Source organism: Adiantum capillus-veneris, chromosome 10 (assembly GCF_014529385.1).
Source record: "Adiantum capillus-veneris isolate H3 chromosome 10, ASM1452938v2, whole genome shotgun sequence".
NCBI classification, from domain to species: Eukaryota; Viridiplantae; Streptophyta; class Polypodiopsida; order Polypodiales; family Pteridaceae; genus Adiantum; species Adiantum capillus-veneris.
Genome location: NC_140940.1, coordinates 94,728,545 through 94,746,651, shown reverse-complemented (window position 1 = coordinate 94,746,651; position 18,107 = coordinate 94,728,545). Strand labels below are relative to the sequence as shown.

General features: G+C 43.2%; 1 protein-coding gene across 1 annotated transcript in view; it reads right to left on the bottom strand.

Annotated features, from left to right (window-relative positions):
- Positions 1 to 18,107, bottom strand: part of LOC147449280 (uncharacterized) — a 77,470-nt gene that overhangs the window by 38,144 nt on the left and 21,219 nt on the right. The window contains exons 2-7 of the mRNA XM_086521773.1: positions 15,610 to 17,043; positions 15,372 to 15,482; positions 15,056 to 15,115; positions 5,034 to 5,091; positions 4,493 to 4,560; positions 4,338 to 4,418 (exon numbers count right to left, since the gene is read on the bottom strand). Coding sequence (XP_086377899.1) covers positions 4,338 to 4,418; positions 4,493 to 4,560; positions 5,034 to 5,091; positions 15,056 to 15,115; positions 15,372 to 15,482; positions 15,610 to 17,043 — 1,812 coding nt within the window. The remainder of the gene's footprint in view (positions 1 to 4,337; positions 4,419 to 4,492; positions 4,561 to 5,033; positions 5,092 to 15,055; positions 15,116 to 15,371; positions 15,483 to 15,609; positions 17,044 to 18,107) is intronic.

Genomic DNA, 18,107 nt, shown 5'->3' with positions numbered 1-18,107 from the left:
ACTAGACGCAAAGTACCTTCGTGCGAGCAGCAAAAGTCTCAGCATGAATATTCTTGGAAATGCTACAGTTCTAAGTAACCTTTTTCTTATGGAATCATCACAAACAGAAGCACCAACATGAAGCTTCCAAAGGATCTCATCTTAAAAAGAAATCAACAATACCAAGATGGGCTTACTTAGTGGCACCTATATCCAATCCTAGTCGAGTACTCGGTCGTGAACGCCACGACGCTGGACAAGTTTCCCCTCGCGAGCCATGCCCTACATTTAAGTCTTTCTTGCCTGATGGTGGTACAAGTTGAAGATTTATTGATCCTTTCCTTGTGCAAGAGTATTCTTCATAGGTCTAAGAGACGACAACTCCCTCAACCTTCCCCTTCTCAATTGGAAGCCTTAATACCCGCTGAAACAGCTGAAGATTCAAAAGATTTTGGTTCTTGTGTGAGAACCAACAAGCACATAACCCTGTCTTTGGTCGCGATCCAGGCAAAAAAATTCGCCTCAACACCGCCCTTACAAAATAAAGTCTTTATCTCTAAACAGATACCAGATGCTATGGTGAATTATAATTTTTCAAACTTGAAGATACCAGTCCTTACCTTCAGTGGTGCAAAGAATAAAACAGATACAGACTCTTGCAGCACAACTCTAGTCACTGCATTTGAATCTTTGGACACAACTTATTCCAATGATAAACCTTTACAGATGAATGTACCTCCAAATACTACTCTATCTCAGTCTACGACATCTCTTCAGGAGGATTTTACTATTCCAGATAAACCAATGGAATACCGTGCAAATTTCCAACTAGTGGTCTTCACTCAACAAAAAACTCAAGCCAATTTACCAATAGTTTCACTAGAAGCAGATAAAGATTCAATCTTTTCTTGGACAAAGCTCAAAGTTACAAATGCCTTTGACACTTTGGATGCAGAAGCACTACAACAATACATTTCCTTCTCCCAAAGCTTCTACAACTACCCCCGGGTTTTTATTTTAAATGGGAGGGAACGTCACGATTGTGACTTGATATTACATTCTACACTGTTCTTGATTCATTACAGATGCAGATGCGAAGTGTGACTAACCCAGGAAGACCCCTGTTCTTGAATGGTCACAACCCTTCGCTCTAAAGTCATGCCTCTTGACCAACAGCCACACTCCTTCAACGACTAGTCATGCCCCTTCAACCAATGGTTGCAGCTCTTCATTGAATGGATGTGTTTATTCGCCTTAAGACATGTCAATTCGCCTAAAGGATGTGTCTCTTCGTGAAAGGTTACCTTTTCATATGAACCTGTTCATCTCCTATATAAGGAGCCTTTTGTATCACAGTTTCAATTCATCAATCAAACACAGAGTCTTCTAAGTCTTATCTCTGAATCAAGTTCAAGTTTCTGAAGTCTTAATCGTGAGTTTAGGTACTTAGTTTAAGATTAGTTCCTAGAATCCTTACAGAGTACCTACAAAAGCACAAACACGAAACAACTCGTACCGCGTATTCACAATTGGTACCTGTTACTCTAAGTGCGGGAAAGCGCACTCCAAGTATCGACGTCTCTTGATCACTTGTAGACTCCTGCGAGTAATTCTCCTTGCTACTAGCGCTGAGATTTCTAGGAGATTGAGAGCGAGAGTGGGCTGCTTTTATAGGCTCCCGCACACGGCAAGAATAGCTGGTGCAGAGGCGGCTGAAATCGGGGCAGCCAGAAGTAGGAGGCTATGGGCTTTTCTAACAAGGAGAGAGAGAGATCGCTGGCTTTTTTTTTCAGCCGTGAGATGCCAGTATGGATGTTTTTTTAGAGGCCTTGGTTTTATTAAAGAGGGCTGCCCACTTATTAAGTGGGCGGCCGGTCACTTTTTTAGAAAATTGTAAACCTTGACAAAAACTCAGCAAAACTGAGTGAGCTGAAATTGATGTCACATTCCAAGCATCCCCGGATGCAATTCTCAGGCATAGATACAATGCAAACACAAATTCCTCGCGGGAAAGCATCTGCTTTTCCCGGAAAACACTTAAAAAGCTTCTCAGAACCCATCTTTATTCTTGTGCTTGCGTCTTTACCCGTATTCCTTTTTCCAATTTGGATTCCTTGCCAGACCAAAGGAATATTCCCTTTCCAATGCTCCCATCACCCATCTCATGACGCGTCAGAAATATATCCGTTTCCCAGTCTCTCCTACCGAACTAATGGTACAACCCTTGGCAATGCTTAATGTCACCCATCATATGACACATCAGAGTTGTCTGTTCCTGATGGCTTTTAATAATTTTAGTAGATCTACAATTCCGATCCTTGTGGTTCAAGTGCACACATTTAAATATCCTAATTTCTATAAAAAGAAAATTACTCTAAAAAATAAGAAAATAGTCCATTTAGCAACTAACTCTCTCTCTCTCTCTCTCTCTCTCTCTCTCTCTCTCTCTCTCTCTCTCTCTCTCTCTCTCTCTCTTCTTCTCCAAGGATATATACTCTTGTGAATCTTCAAATGACACAAACACACATACATAAATGACAAGAATGCACACAATAGAGCAAGATTGAATCAAAGCATTAATACGATCTAAAAGCTAAGGACATATTTAGACATATCAAATGAAGATCATGGCATTGTATACACAGTACCATGTCAACTTAAAGTAGTAGGATTTGTGGAAAACAAAGCACAAGCTCTCTCTCTCTCTCTCTCTCACCAAGCTTTTCTCTCTTGATTTCTTATCCTCAGACTCACTTCAATTCAATGTTTTCCATCACTCTAGCAAGAGGACCAAAACCCTCTCTAAATAAACAAATGGAGAAGGACAGCATTCTAAACTACACTCCCAAACATGTGTAGGACTCCACTACTTCCTACCCAACATGAGAACACCTCACCCACTGCGCTATAGTGTTAAATATCATTGCCTTGGTCTTGCCAAGATTTGCCAACAAGTCTCTGTCATGTGCAAACGTTCGTATTGCATCAAGCTGCTTCTGCAGCCCAGGTGGTGAGTCAGCTATGAGCACAATGTCATTCGCATATAACAATAGGGGTATCTAAGTACCTAATAGATGTGCTCCTCTATCTACCTCTCTGTCAATGTACTCTGACACCTTATCAACGTACTTACCAAAAAGAGTAATTGAAAGTGAGCATCCCTATTTCACTCCAATGGTGAAGTGAACCACCTCTAATAAGCCATTTGTTGTGTGTACTCTGCCTGTCACTATCTCATGCGATGCCAACATACATACCACAAAGAGTAGGTGAAAGTGGGCGTCCCTGTTTCACTTCAATGAATCAATGGTGAAGTGAACGATCATTGATAAGCCATCTACCGTGCGTAGTTTGCCTATCACTATCTCATACAGTGCCATGATCCCCCATGTAAGGTCACTGGGGACTCCCAACTGATATAGCCTACGCGTCAATCTCGCTCTAGGGACTGCGTCAAACACCTTGCGAAAATCCACAAAGCAACAATAGATCCAACTCCCATGCGCTCTAGCCTCCTCATTATGGCTTTGAGTGTGAGTATATGATCCAATCATATTCCAATGTAGAGTACCCCTCCTAAACCATGTATGTCCCTAACCTCTGATACCCTCTCTCTTTGCCCACTGGCTAAGCTGACGCTCAAGTATAGATGCATATAACTTAGCCAGAAGATGACCCTTCTGGGGCTCTGCTTTTGGGCATTTATAAGTGCCGAGAGGGCCGCTCCTCAGAGAGCATCTGGACGCAAAGTCTCGGAGAGATTTGGACTCTCGGGAGTTGTACTTTGCAAAGAGTAATAATAAAGAAATCCCGAAAGGGGCACGAGTCTTTGGGGCAAGCGTGTCTTGGCTCAGAACTACTCCGTGCCGTGTCGACTCTCCTTTGCTCTCTCTTTCTATATTCAAGTTAGGTGATTTTGCAGTCTTTGTTCGTGTGTTGCTATTGATTTCTCGCTTGGAGTGTCCAAGCCCGTAACAAACTACTCCTCTAACAACACAACTCAAAGAAACCTATCTACATCCTCTTGTGCACATGAACCACCTCAAATGAAGAACACTATATCTTGTCTATCTCCCTCACAAGTTGGGCATTTACTACTTTGCATAGTGTGACGAAGGGCTTCTCTTTGAGAGGCTTTGGCAATCCCTTTACAAATAGGTAGGTTTGGTTCATTATGAGTTATCCCTAAGAGCTGCCCACAGTGCCAATTAGGTGTTACAAGAAAAAGGTCTTCATTGAGTTATATGTAAAGTGCATATTGCTAAGCTCTAAGAGAAGATTATTTGTCAGTCTTAATGCTAAAAATTTCTTGATTGGTTGATAACAGGAAGTGAAAAGCAACTAAACACAGAACACACCTGAATTTGGAATTGCTGAATTTTCTTCCACAGATCTGATTGCTCTTCCTCAAATGACTGGTCTTCATCCCTAGACTTCACCTGTCAAACAAACACAGTGTCTACTTACGTCCTGAATACTAGATAAAAAACTACATGCTTTAATCCAAGCTTACATCTCCACCCTGTTGTGAAGGCGAAGAACAAGTATCACCATGAACATTAGCAAGCCTCCTCTCAAGATCTGCAAATAGTAACCAAGAAATGACTAATTGCATGTGTTTCAATGTTTACATAGGGGTCCAAAAGTCTAAAACACACAACCAAGAGCCATACATCTGTCTATGAAGAGAGACAATTTATAATTGAAGGATAAGACGACTCCACATTGTACCTTTGTGAAAATTAACATTATGAAAATAAAATAAACAAAGAAAACAGGCAAAGCAGAAATTCGTCTATTTCTTTTAAAAAACCAACTTAAAAAATCCTTCACACCAAGGACATGAGATAATTCCTAGCCCCTCAGACACTAGTGACAACAGAGACAAGACAAACGAGCAGTTTCTTAAAGACCTGGAATGAAGCATTCCAGAATCGACCACACATTGAAATACAACCTTCCAAAACTTGACAACATGCGACCGTTGACTACGTGAAATCGAATAGTGGCCATGAAAACTTCTCATTACAAAGCTTAATGTCAAAATTGTGTACCTGTTTTCACTGCCTCTTTGACCTCAATCATTCTTCGAGCTTTCAAAACTTGAGACATCTGACCAAAAAGAGTATGCATGAATTGAGCCCTTTCCTCAGAATTTGATGAAGTGACAACCGTAAACACAAAGCTAAGATGCTAAAAAGCGTAGAGAGCAAGAATCAATATTACTCATAATTTTTTCAAGTCAAAAGCTAACAAAAGAAAAGACTGGGTTCGTGTTCACAGCCAAAACTGCTCAAACTATGAACGACGCCTTCGTGCAAAAAAAATTGCACTTCAGCAAAGAGAGGAGGAATATAGTAACAGTTCTTTGATGAGTATGAATCTGGGCAGGCCTATGTACGTGCTTGTGCAGTCTCCTTACAAATGCATGAAGACAACCCAGCTAGACATCAACATTTGCCTTGCAGAAAGGTCTCTACATCTACTTAAGGTTGAAGATCTCAGAGAGATCTTGGAGAGACTATTGCATTATCTAAACACAATAGGGTATTTTGTAAAGATCACAACCTGTATTTTGGCACAGAACCATATTGATGATTAAAGCCAAAAGAAACAGGAAAAATCATAGGTAGAGGTCCACACTAAAAACTTACTCCTCATGCAGGTTGTCAAGCGGATCTTTCGCTACTTGAGTGGCACTTTACATCTTGGGTTGTTTTATCCCAAGGGAGGATCATTGCTGCTAGATTTACATGCTTTTTCGGACTCAAATTGGGTTGGTTGTTTTGGCATGTGAGTGTCCACGAGTAGTTTTTGTTTCATGCTCGGCACTTCATGCATTTCATGGTTGAGCAAGAAGCAACCTACTGTGGCAACTTCTAGTTGTGAGGCTGAGTACAGGGTAGTTTCACAGCTATGGTTGAGTGTGTATGGCTCAGACGCCTTATTGGCTGATTTGGGTGTTGGACAGGACACTGCCAAATCATCTACACTGATAGTCAGAGCGCATTGGCAGTTGCGAGGAACCCAGTTTTTCATGCTCGCACAAAGCACATTGAGGTGCATATCACTATGTCAGGGAGAGACTCTCAGCATGAGAGATCAGCTTGGTTTATGTGCCAACACAGGACAACCTTCTAGATCTTTTCACAAAGCCATTGTCTCATGAGAAGTTCGAATCTTTCTGCAAATCTTTGGGCTTGCTCCCCTTTGTGGACTGATCGTGTCCTCAAGGCAAGGCACTTTCCTATACTCAATGTGCCAGCTCTCGTTCACCCCATCACTCCCAGGGGGGATTTGTTACCATACACATGTGGTAGTCATGTGTGTGAACACATTGAGGACCGTCGGGGCATTTTTTCCCTCACTAGGAGGTTTTTTCCCCGTGCATTGTATATACGCCCATCACTCTAGGGCTATCTTATCTTTCCATTGCACACTAAGTAATACACTCTCTATTGTGTGCCTTGAGCTTCCTTCATCTTCTCCAAACTATGTGTGTTTTCCTGCAACCCTAATTCCAACAATCGTTGCCATTGGAAAGCAAAGGAACTCAGAGGAGTGGAACAGGACCCTTGGCGCCGCAATGACAGATGTGCAAATGTGAAATTATGGGCTCATCCATGGTCGTGGGGTGGCTCCCCCATCAGCCGATGTATCTATGATCCGTTGAAGTGGTCATGGCTCGTCATGAGTATGGCATGAGTATGGCAGGAATATGTAATTTTTTGGATCTATCAATATAATCCACTCACCCTTGTGACTTTCGCAAAAAAAAAAAAAAAAAAAAGATGTGGTATCATATTGGCTTTTAGATCAAAAGTACCCTCCAAAGCCTCTACTAAAGTAGTAAGGTAGGATGAACCTTAGAGAGTATCCCATATCAATGTCATAAAGATGGGAGGAGGAGGCCTTACTTTCTCTCTCATACTGCCAGTCGTTGAAGACAAAGGCAATCATTTGGTTGAGTATGATAAAGGCATTGTACTGTCTATGAAGTCATGGAACCTTGGGGGAGATTTTTCCATAGGAATTCTCATAGCCAAAGTGAGCCTACACGTAACATGAATAAATCTTTTGTGTCTCCCAAGCAGATCAACAAGCAAGATCCAATGCAATTGGCAGCTCGATTGGTTTGATATGATTATAGGAAAAGATCTCACTAATGGAGAGCTTGTACAAAAACCCGCTACTATTTCCACTCCACTACAATCTACTTTGATAGGGGAGTGATGGTGCGCCATGTGAATGTCGATAACTTAGATGCCATATTGTACAAGGATATGCCCGGATGGGTGTATAAAAGACATAATCACAAATGTTTCTACCCTCTCAAGTGTGAGCTTTATGTTTATGCTAGTGAGCCCTCTGCTCCTCAATTTTTTTATGAATGGGAGACGGAATACTACAAATTCAATTTTTTTGGTTTAAATCTTTTCAAAAATTTCTCTACAAATAAAACTTTGATCTCAACATTGTACAAAAAAATAGTAAAAGACATACAAAAACAATAAAAATTTTATGTTAGGTGCAACGGAATGAATGTTGTATTTTCTCAAGATTCGTGATCTTTATTGCTCAAGGTTCCTTTTAGTTCTTAGGGAAAGAGAGAGCTTTCCGTCTTGTAGAGTGTTGTGGTCACGAACAAAGTGAGTGGATATTGTGTGTGCAAGTGAATGAGACTGAGAGAAGGAGAGAGAAGAGATACGACACCGAGAGGTTGTAAAACCCTCCTCCGAAGGCTCCACTCTTGTCGGCGAAAGTGGTCTATTCTTTGATTGCACAAAGGTGTACAATGGGTATGCAAAGGACTGATGCAATGGGACTATGCCGATGACAACGACGGTGATGACGACGACGACTCGATGGCTGAAATCTGTAGGCTTCTAATCGCTGAATTCGGGGACTGTTTCGATGGTTGAAAATGACTGTTTTGGCTGCGTTTTCTTGGGCTAAACTTTGGGGGTACTTCTGCAACCAAATGGGGGTTGATCTGCTACTGTTCTACTGCTGAAAACCTGTGTTTCTACAAGGCTGAAATCTGCATTTTTGTACTGCTGTTGCTGTGTTTTTACTTGGCTGAAAATCGCTGAGATCTGCAAGTGGCCAATGCTTGGAATAAACACTGAAGTGTGCATCAGGGCTAGCGTTAGCAGTTAGGGCTGAAAACGCTGGGAAACGCTGAGGTTTTAGCCTAGCGTTTTTGTGATGGAAACGCTGTTGAAGAGGTACTACGGGCGATCATGCAAGGGGGGAGATGCTGCGAACCTGATGCTGCCAGCGGTAACTGCAAAGAGGGAAAACGCCAGAGATGGGGACTTGCCCGGCGAGGATGGAGATCCAAACGTTGGGGGTGCTGGGGGGTACTGTTGAGAAGTTGCCTGTTGAGCGGGAAGCTCCTGCTGCCTCTTCTGCCAGAAAGTGCTAACTTGGGTTTGCTTATATATTAACTTAGCAAAATTGCCCTACCTACTTTTGTTGGAAAGTCGCTTAAAAATAATAAGTGAAAATCCCAATAAATAGGAAAATAGGCTAAATGCACTGGAAAATTCCCCTAGCTGATGCTAATGGATTCTGATGGGAATTCCGATGATCATGCTGTGTACAACAGGAGGATATGCATCTATACTAAATGATTGGGCATGCACGATCTACGAATAGACTCACAAAAGTGTCAGATCACTGCTAATCTAACTTGATCGGACTGACTGAACCCTGCTGTGGTGTAGCTTGTCCATGGACACATAGGGTTGGGATGTGTCACGTGACATCCCCTCCTTTTCAAAGTGAGGTACTCGTACCGAACTGTATGGCGTCGAGGGAGATCGCCAACAGCATCCGAAATCCTGGAAGGGACTCTTCGCCGGCCCACTCTGCTGTGTGGGTCGAGCGGTACTTGAACTTCATAAAGGTCAGCAACGCTTGCTTCTTTGGGCCGCGCCGAAAGTGACACAAAGTCGTTGGAATCTCCTTTTTTGCGTCAACTTCATCTAGAGTCCTGCTTCTTTCGTCTTCAAGAATCTTCATGGCTGAAAATTCTTGAAACCATCTCCAACACAAAACCATGAACATACCCATTCCATGTAAAGTGAAGGAAAAAAATATTGTCTTCTCTAAAGACTGTGTATGCAATGTAGATGAACATAAAGACGAAGTGACAACCCGTTCATCAAACCCATGCAAACAATGAGGTCGAATCTTTTCTCTTTGATCAAAATCAATCAACTGTGGCAAATCACAATGGAAATGCCCATGCGTGGTGCTCATACTATCATCTGCTCTTTGGGAAACTGTGTCATGCCAAGGAAGCGACATGGAATGTGACTTCCTTACATACAAACTTTTCAACTTTTCATGAACAATCCACATACATTCGTGCTCATCCATGAGAGAAACGTGCTCAACATACAATATGTCATGCCTAGCAAAAGGGATCACATAACGATGCTGACTAAAATACAGGAAACCTTCACGAATGAAACACTCGAACAATGCGTGCGTATCAATCATGCGAACACATAATACTTCCTGTGATAGTTCTTTGGACCAAGGCTCGAGAGCCAAGATCGGTTCTTCGTGATTGATCGAATCTGCAACGAGGTTAGCTTTGCTAGAAAAAGCATCCACTAACACATCATCCTTGTGAACAATCACATCATCAACATGCAAATCATCATGCTTGTCATTGTCATCCAAATCATCATGCAAATCATTATCCTTCAAATCATCATGCTTCACACAATCATGCAAATCCTGTGTATCATGCTGTGGAGAAGAAGAGACTGAGAGAGTCTCCTTCTCTTGAATCCTGTAAATCTTGTCCTGCATAGTAGCAATGAGAGATGGAGAATGAGCAATGTCCTCTCCATGAATGACAATAGGAGAATCACTTTTGGCATTGAGAGTTATAGTGTTAGTCAGAAAATCCATGAGAGCGTCATTATCACGAAACCATCGAATGCCCAAAATCATATCACATCCTGAGAGAGGAGAAACAACCAATCTTCTAGTGAAGGCAGTATGTTTAATTGCAAATAACACATCAACGCATTCCTCGGTGACGAGAGAGTTCGTACCAGGACGAAAGTCAGAGACCTCGATAGGAGATCTCGGACTAACTTCGAGGCAGGCTCTCTCAACAAGAGAGGAACTGATCACATCATGCATACTACCTGGGTCAAACAATATGACAAATCGGTGCCCCGACGTACGACCATAACATTTAATGAGAGAATCATCAATAGGAGGGTCCTGAGAAACTGTGGGCACAATCGTGTTATCATTCATTGCATTGACAGATGTAGTGGGTGTTGTGGGTTCTTTAGAGTCATTTGATTCAAGCTTAGGACATGTTCGTTTTATGTGACCCTTAATGTGACAATGAAAACAACGACCTTCTTTAGAATAAGTGCTTTGTTCTTCCGACGTGATGTAACCTCCTACAATTCCTTATGCTACCTTTTCATCTGGAGTAAGCTTAGGTTTAGTAGTTGTGTTAGCCTTACCCTTAGATTCATTGGAAGAATTCTTTGTTGAGATACTGTTGGAAGATTGGTTAGAAGAGTTATCATTCTTACCGTTCTGTGAGTTCTGAGAAGTCTGCGAGGTACTTGTGGAAGTCTTGTTCTCCTTAGGCTTTCCCTTGTTGTGCTTCATCTCCTGTGCGAGAGCAATCGCTACCGCCTTGTTGAGATCGATTGGATCGAATACCTCGACATCGTACTTGATATACTCGTCCAATCCAAAGAGAAATGCCTCTTTGCGTTCATCATCTGACATGCGTAATTGGGTACCTAGTTGCAAAACACGATCAGAAAAAGACATAACCGGCATACCATTTTGCTTGAGAGCGCACCAATCGTCTTTCAACCGTGCGAGATACTGAGGTGGTATAAACCGTGCCTTGAGCTTGTCTTGGAAATCAGCCCAACTAAAACAGAGGGGCGTGAAATCGTCGACTGCCTCTAGGTGTGCGGCTAGCTGTGCCTCTTGCCATGCGTGGTACCAATTAATGGCATCACCGGCAAGGTACATAGCTGCCGTCAAAACTTTGCTATTGCTTGTCTTCTTAGTTGTCGCAAAATAAGCATTAAATTGATGCAACCAAGAATGAATAACAGTAGCATCCATCTTACCGTCATACTTACTGAAGATCAACTTTTCTGTAACTGGATGGTTGGAATCCACGTCGTGGCTTGCGCCACTTGACGAACTTCCACGATCTTTGGGTGGATCGGTTCGAGGCTAGCATGTGGGAAAGAAATTCTTTATGGAGAATCTCTCTTTGAGCTTCTCGTTCATCGCGCTCGCGTTCGAAAGCAAGCCGATTTTCTTCTTGTTTTGCGACAAGAGCAATGCGCTCACGTTCTTGAGCAAGGCGATTGTCATCGCGCTCGCGGTCGTTGGCTTCTTGTGCTTCTGCTTTGCTTGCGAGTTGTGCCAATGCAACTCTATTCGTTTCTTGTTGTTGTGCCATCATGTCCAATATCGATTTGACCATCATCTCCATAGGAGTGAGTGAGGACAACTCGTGGCGTAGATGGCGAAGGGGAAGGGTTGGAAAAATCTCCTGGTGGGGAGAATCCTTCGTCGCATCTCTCATGCTCATCACCTGAATGCGAAGTATCCATGCCGCTTCGGGTGACGACCATGCACTAGGGTCTTTGGTTCTTAAGTCCACGAGAAACTGGGTTCTTGAGGTTTCCGTTTGCTTGCAAATCGCGTTGGAGAAGGATCTTCTCTTCACCCGAGTTCTACCCTTTTCTGCGGGCGCACCCCTTGGCGGCCTTGCGCTCACACCAAGGTTGCTTTTTCCCACCTCACGTCCATTGGCCGGCCGCTATGTGCACGGTCCGCTCTCAATGAGTGAAAAGAGACACAAGGGGAGACTGGACAAGCCCTTCTTTCTTGGGATTCCTGTCACTCTTCAACAAAACACGATTATGAATCGCCACGCCCAAGTAAACTTGGGTTCGTGCGATCACAAGCAAAAAAAAAAATCTTGTGGTTCTTGTGGTTCTTCCCTTGAGTAATGCAGAACACTTCCAAAGCTCTGATACCAATGTTAGGTGCAACGGAATGAATGTTGTATTTTCTCAAGATTCGTGATCTTTATTGCTCAAGGTTCCTTTTAGTTCTTAGGGAAAGAGAGAGCTTTCCGTCTTGTAGAGTGTTGTGGTCACGAACAAAGTGAGTGGATATTGTGTGTGCAAGTGAATGAGACTGAGAGAAGGAGAGAGAAGAGATACGACACCGAGAGGTTGTAAAACCCTCCTCCGAAGGCTCCACTCTTGTCGGCGAAAGTGGTCTATTCTTTGATTGCACAAAGGTGTACAATGGGTATGCAAAGGACTGATGCAATGGGACTATGCCGATGACAACGACGGTGATGACGACGACGACTCGATGGCTGAAATCTGTAGGCTTCTAATCGCTGAATTCGGGGACTGTTTCGGTGGCTGAAAATGACTGTTTTGGCTGCGTTTTCTTGGGCTAGACTTGGGGGTACTTCTGCAACCGAATGGGGGTTGATCTGCTACTGTTCTACTGCTGAAAACCTGTGTTTCTGCAAGGCTGAAATCTGCGTTTTTGTACTGCTGTTGCTGCGTCTTTACTTGGCTGAAAATCGCTGAGATCTGCAAGTGGCCAATGCTTGGAAAAAACGCTGAAGTGTGCATCAGGGCTAGCGTTAGCAATTAGGGCTGAAAACGCTGGGAAAAGCTGAGGTTTTAGCCTAGCGTTTTTGTGATGGAAACGCTGCTGAAGAGGTACTACGGGCGATCATGCAAGGGGGGAGATGCTCGGAACCTGATGCTGCCGGCGGTAACTGCAAAGAGGGAAAACGCCAGAGATGGGGACTTGCCCGGCGAGGATGGAGATCCAAACGCTGGGGGTGTTGGGGGATACTGCTGAGAAGTTGCCTGTTGACCGGGAAGCTCCTGCTGCCTCTTCTGCCAAAAAGTGCTAACTTGGGTTTGCTTATATATTAACTTAGCAAAATTGCCCTACCTACTTTTGTTGGAAAGTCACTTAAAAATAATAAGTGAAAATCCCAATAAATAGGAAAATAGGCTAAATGCACTAGAAAATTCCCCTAACTGATGCTAATGGATTCTGATGGGAATTCCGATGATCATGCTGTGTGCAACCGGAGGATATGCATCTATACTAAGTGATTGGGCATGCACGGTGTACAAATAGACTCACAAAAAGTGCCAGATCACTGCTAATCTAACTTGATCGGACTGACTGAACCCTGTTGTGGTGTAGCTTGTCCACAGACACATAGGGTTGGGATGTGTCACGTGACATTTTATCTAACGGATGAACATGTACGAATGTTGCTCAAGGTGCTAGTGGTATGCTCTAGTGTGATGTATGTAGAAATTAGGTGTTTAGGTAGAGCATGTGCACTGGGGAAGGCCAACCCTCCACTTGTCCAAGGGCGAGGAGAACAATCAATATGGGGGGCACTTCTTAGTCAACGTCAATTTAAGGGGCCCAACCACCACTTCTTGGGGCTACATCCCTAAGATATGTCAATGTTACCCCGTATGAAAAGGCTATCAAACTTAGGAATCTAGTGCTTATAGTTATTTAGTTACTACAAGGGAGAGTACAAATGTGCCTATTTACCAGGATATTACGCCGAGACTATAGCTATTATGAGTATGCTAATGAGGGGCAATTACCACTCATGATATTAAATATCTTGAGGGTTAGACCTCCATTGCTGGAAAGATCTCAATCTCAAATCCCTCAAGAGAGCGATGATTGTTTCAAATGTGGGGAAATCATTGGATGAGAGAATGTCCCTACAATAAGAAAAACATGTGGCTGATGGCTCAACGATGTTGTGGGAAATGCCATATTATCCATTTGAGCCACAACTACCCACCTCGGGGGGCGGTCCACTATGTAATCATCTTAGTGTACCACATGAGTTCAAGAGGGATTTTTAAATACAAACATTTTAGGAAAATTTAACAAAAGGGGTTTTTATATTCCATTTTGGAGAGATTTCCTAAAATAAGGGGTCATTTTCTTCATTCAAACATGTTAAAAAGGGGGTTTTTTTATTACCACATGAACGCATGTTATATAGGGGGTTCTGGATAGTGCACCCCCCGAGCTACCCACATAGACCCAAGGAGGACAACCCTCTCAAAGCTAATCTAAACTTGGTGCAAGCCTTAGCCTCAGTGCCTACTTCAGAAGAAGAGAAGGTTACATCCCTAAGGGTATCCACTAAAGCATAGAATAGAGCCCAATAAGAGTTATGAAATCTAAAAAATCCATCTTTAGATGCCAACTCTTTAGAATCTTCTAAGAAGAGGAGAACGAGAAGGAGAAGAAAAGTTAAAACCATGCAGCCTTCTAGAACTCCAAACTCCACCATTGAATGAAACATTAACTAACCATACAAAAAGAGGTTACAAGGAAAGAACCCAATATTGATGAAGGAAATATCTTATGTCCCTTTGGTGGGATCAATTATAATTGACAAGCTAGATGATGGTCTAAATGTAGTCAAATTGGCTATGGAAGCTAGGGTGGCACTTACAAAAGACGTACCAATACGAGACAAATTACAAACACCAAAAATGAGTATTGTGTGATTATATAAATATAGCGGTGCAAGTGTCCTTAAATAGGCTGAAGATAGGCAAGCATTTTATGGTTTAGACAGGTTGTACATATCGACCATTAGAAAAGCACCCTAAAAGTTTTTCATAAAGAGGAGTGTCACAACTGATTGAAACCTCTCATTCCAATAATGTGGCACAAGCTTGGCCTTCAACATTAACAGCATAGGGAAGTGACTGACTCTATGAGCCAAAGTTATTCACACTCAAATGTGACTTGAATCATTCTGGCAACGAAATTTCTATTATAATACACCTAAGACACAGGCAGGGCAAATGTAAAATGACAAGAGAGGGAAGGACAGAGGAGGGACCTAATGCTATCTAAATCTCCAGGTTCCGACCTGAAAACCTTCAGGCCACAAACATAAACTTATAAACATGTTATCGAAGCAACAGTAAAAGATAACACAGATGGAACAGCCGAGTACCTCCTCCTCAAGTTCCCACTGTAACGCTCCAAGAGACTTAGCAAGATCAGCATTTTCATTCTGCGTGCAGCAAAGCTAGACATGAGTAGCATGAACCTTTCAAACGTCAAGATTCACAACCTGATGACATGGTCGCAAACCATGATGCATTTTAAAAATTTCCTACGACGAAGCGTGCGGAGTGTCAGAGAGCTAGATACAAGCAATGTGTTAGGCAGGGTCATTGTAAAACATGTGAACAATAGCAATCGATTTAAACAGCGCAGTGTCAACTATCATGGCTTCGCAAATAATATCACTAAGAAGCTCAGCTAACCTCTAGCTGAGATTCTACAGACAGTGCCTTCATCCTTGTGGAGCTATGGAGTTTCTTTTCTGCTTCTAGTGCCTGCATGACTTCTGCAATACTCGTGCGCAACTCTGCAGCCTGCAATGTATTCAACATCCCCAATGTAAGATTACAAAAGCTAATAAAACTGAATAAGAGCAGACCAAGAACACATTGATGCTCTCGAAAAATACAGAAAATGAGGGGCATTGGTAAAAAAACTTGCCTCTCTGCCCTGTTGCTCTTCACGCTCGGCAAGAACTCGCTGAAGAGATGTGACCTCTTTTTCAAGTTTCTCCACAAGTAGCTTTCGCTCTCGTATTGCTGCTTGTGCTTCTGCTGCTCTAGCAGCAGTCAGCTCCTTTCTTCTAGCTATCCTCTTCTTGTGAGCTGATTTTTGCCTCTCAATCTCTTCATAATCTTCAGACTCTGTCCCGCCATCAGAATCTTCATCAGTCATGGAATTGCTCTCATAACTGTCTTCTTCCTCTACTTGTAACGAAGCAGGTAAAGTCTGAGCCTCTGGCAACTCTTCCAACTCACCAACCTCAAGCTCTGCTGCCAACTCTCTGCTGTCAACAGCAAGGGGACTATCTAATACTGCACTTTGATCCTTTCCACCGAAGTCATTCTGAGGAAAGTTATTTTTGTTTTCAAGTGCAAGGATCCCCTCTAGATATGGTCTTTCAAGAGTGGCTCCATGAGTCACCTGAATAGTCCCCTCATATTCATCACGTTTATCATCAGAAAACTGATCACATTCAGAGGCTGGGCTGGATGGTCTCACTACGTCAGAGGAGTCCAATTGCTGTTGTCGAACTCTCAATTTATTAACTCCATCATCTCTATCACCACCTTCTACAACATTGGGTAAACTTTCAGAATCTAAGTGTCTTCTAGCTGTGTATGGAACATTACCATTAGTTTCTGTGACCTTAGAAATTGAAACTTGTGAATCTTCTGCTACTGCCTCTCCACCCTCCAGCCCAGCCAAATCATTTTCCAACCGCCGTTTAAGAGTTTCATCTCCAAATCTTCCTGGAAAAAATGCACTTTGAGAGTCAACTATAGCAATATTTGAGGAGCTGACGGAAGGACTGATCTTTAGAGTCATATCTGACCCCCTTGAGAAGTTTCCTCGCAGAATATCCTCACGTTGTTCGTGGTGTCCACTCTGTTTAGAGTTTGGAGTAGATTTAGGGAGTCGTTTTTTTGAGTAGCCAGTATGGCCTGAATCAGAGCTCCCCACACTACTTGCAAGACCTGGAGAAGTACCAGCATCTACATTTGGGGAAGCCAAGAGTTCGGTCCAATCATCCTTGCCAGCTTTATTATCGGTGTCTGTTTTACCTTGAGGGATAGCATTTGACTGCTTTCTGTAGGACCTTAAACCCTTTATCTCAGATCTTGCATTGCTGTTTAGTACCCTGGCACCTTGATCAGACTTTTTGATGAGCTTAGATAGTGCAGGGGGCAGTGGTTCTGAGCCCACGTCTAGCTTGGTTCGTATGTGAGTTTCCCGGCCTGTCTCTTTTTGTTCTGCCAACGATAGATTGAACATGGGCTTGATGTTTCCATGTGACCCACTCTTGTTCTTGGAGATGCTACCATGCTTCTCTTTTTCAGGTTTGCCTAACGACTCTGCAGCTTGCTGATCGATCTGAAATCGATGAGTAGGAAATAGAATCTCAACCTCTCTCTCTCTCTCTCTCTCTCTCTCTCTCTCTCTCTCTCTCGGGTGGAATTCCGCCACTCCGTGTCGCATGTCGTCTCTCTCTCTCTCTCTCTCTCTCTCTCTCTCTCTCTCTCTCTCTCTCTCTCTCTCTCTCTCTCTCTCGCACACACACACACACACACGGATACATACCCACACACACACTACACACATACACGCATACACACACGTACTCCCTCTCTTCCCCTTCTCCTCTCTTCTTCACAATATGAAGAGAGGGTAGTTACGAAGACAACCATGTCTTCCCCCATCATCAAGACGCCGACATCGACAATGAAGACAACCTTCATGCTCACGAACAAGAGGCTTGCACAATTGGAGAAGGACATGAAAGAATGGCGGATGGAGAGAGAGAGATGGGAGGAGGAGAAAGCCACCTTCATCAAGCTATGGAACGAAGAGAAGGAGGACATGAGAGCGGAAATCCAAAATCTCAAAGAGGAAAAGGAGAGAAGGGAACGGGAGAACGAGAAGGAGAGGGAGAGATGGAGGAAAGAGCAAGAAGAGATGAAGGCACAAATCGATCTCCTTCATGCTTCCATCACATCCCTCACCCCCGAGGAAGGAGAGATTAAAGAGGAGGCTAAGGAATCCCTCAAGGAGGAGATCACCAAAGCCCTCACCGCAAGCATTGAGGACAAATTAGAGGCCACCAAAGAAGGATGGGTCGAAGTGGTCAAAAAGAACATCAAGAAGGTAGCAAGAGAGGAAGCCCAAAAAGATGAGGTACTCATCGTACACACAACCATCGAGGAGGAGAAGATGCGACAAGCTCGCAGTCTCAATGTGCGAGTGACCGGCATCAAAGAAGAAGAAGGGTCTACACCCGAGAGCGATGGGAAAGCTTTATGCAAGAAAGTGGGATACAAGGAAGAAGAGATCCCTTTCTCCAAAGTTTGGAGAGCCGGCAAAGATCCAAAGAAAAGAGCTCTCATCCTCCAATTCGCCTCCGAGGAGTCTCGAACTTCTTTCCTCCGAAAGAGGGTCAT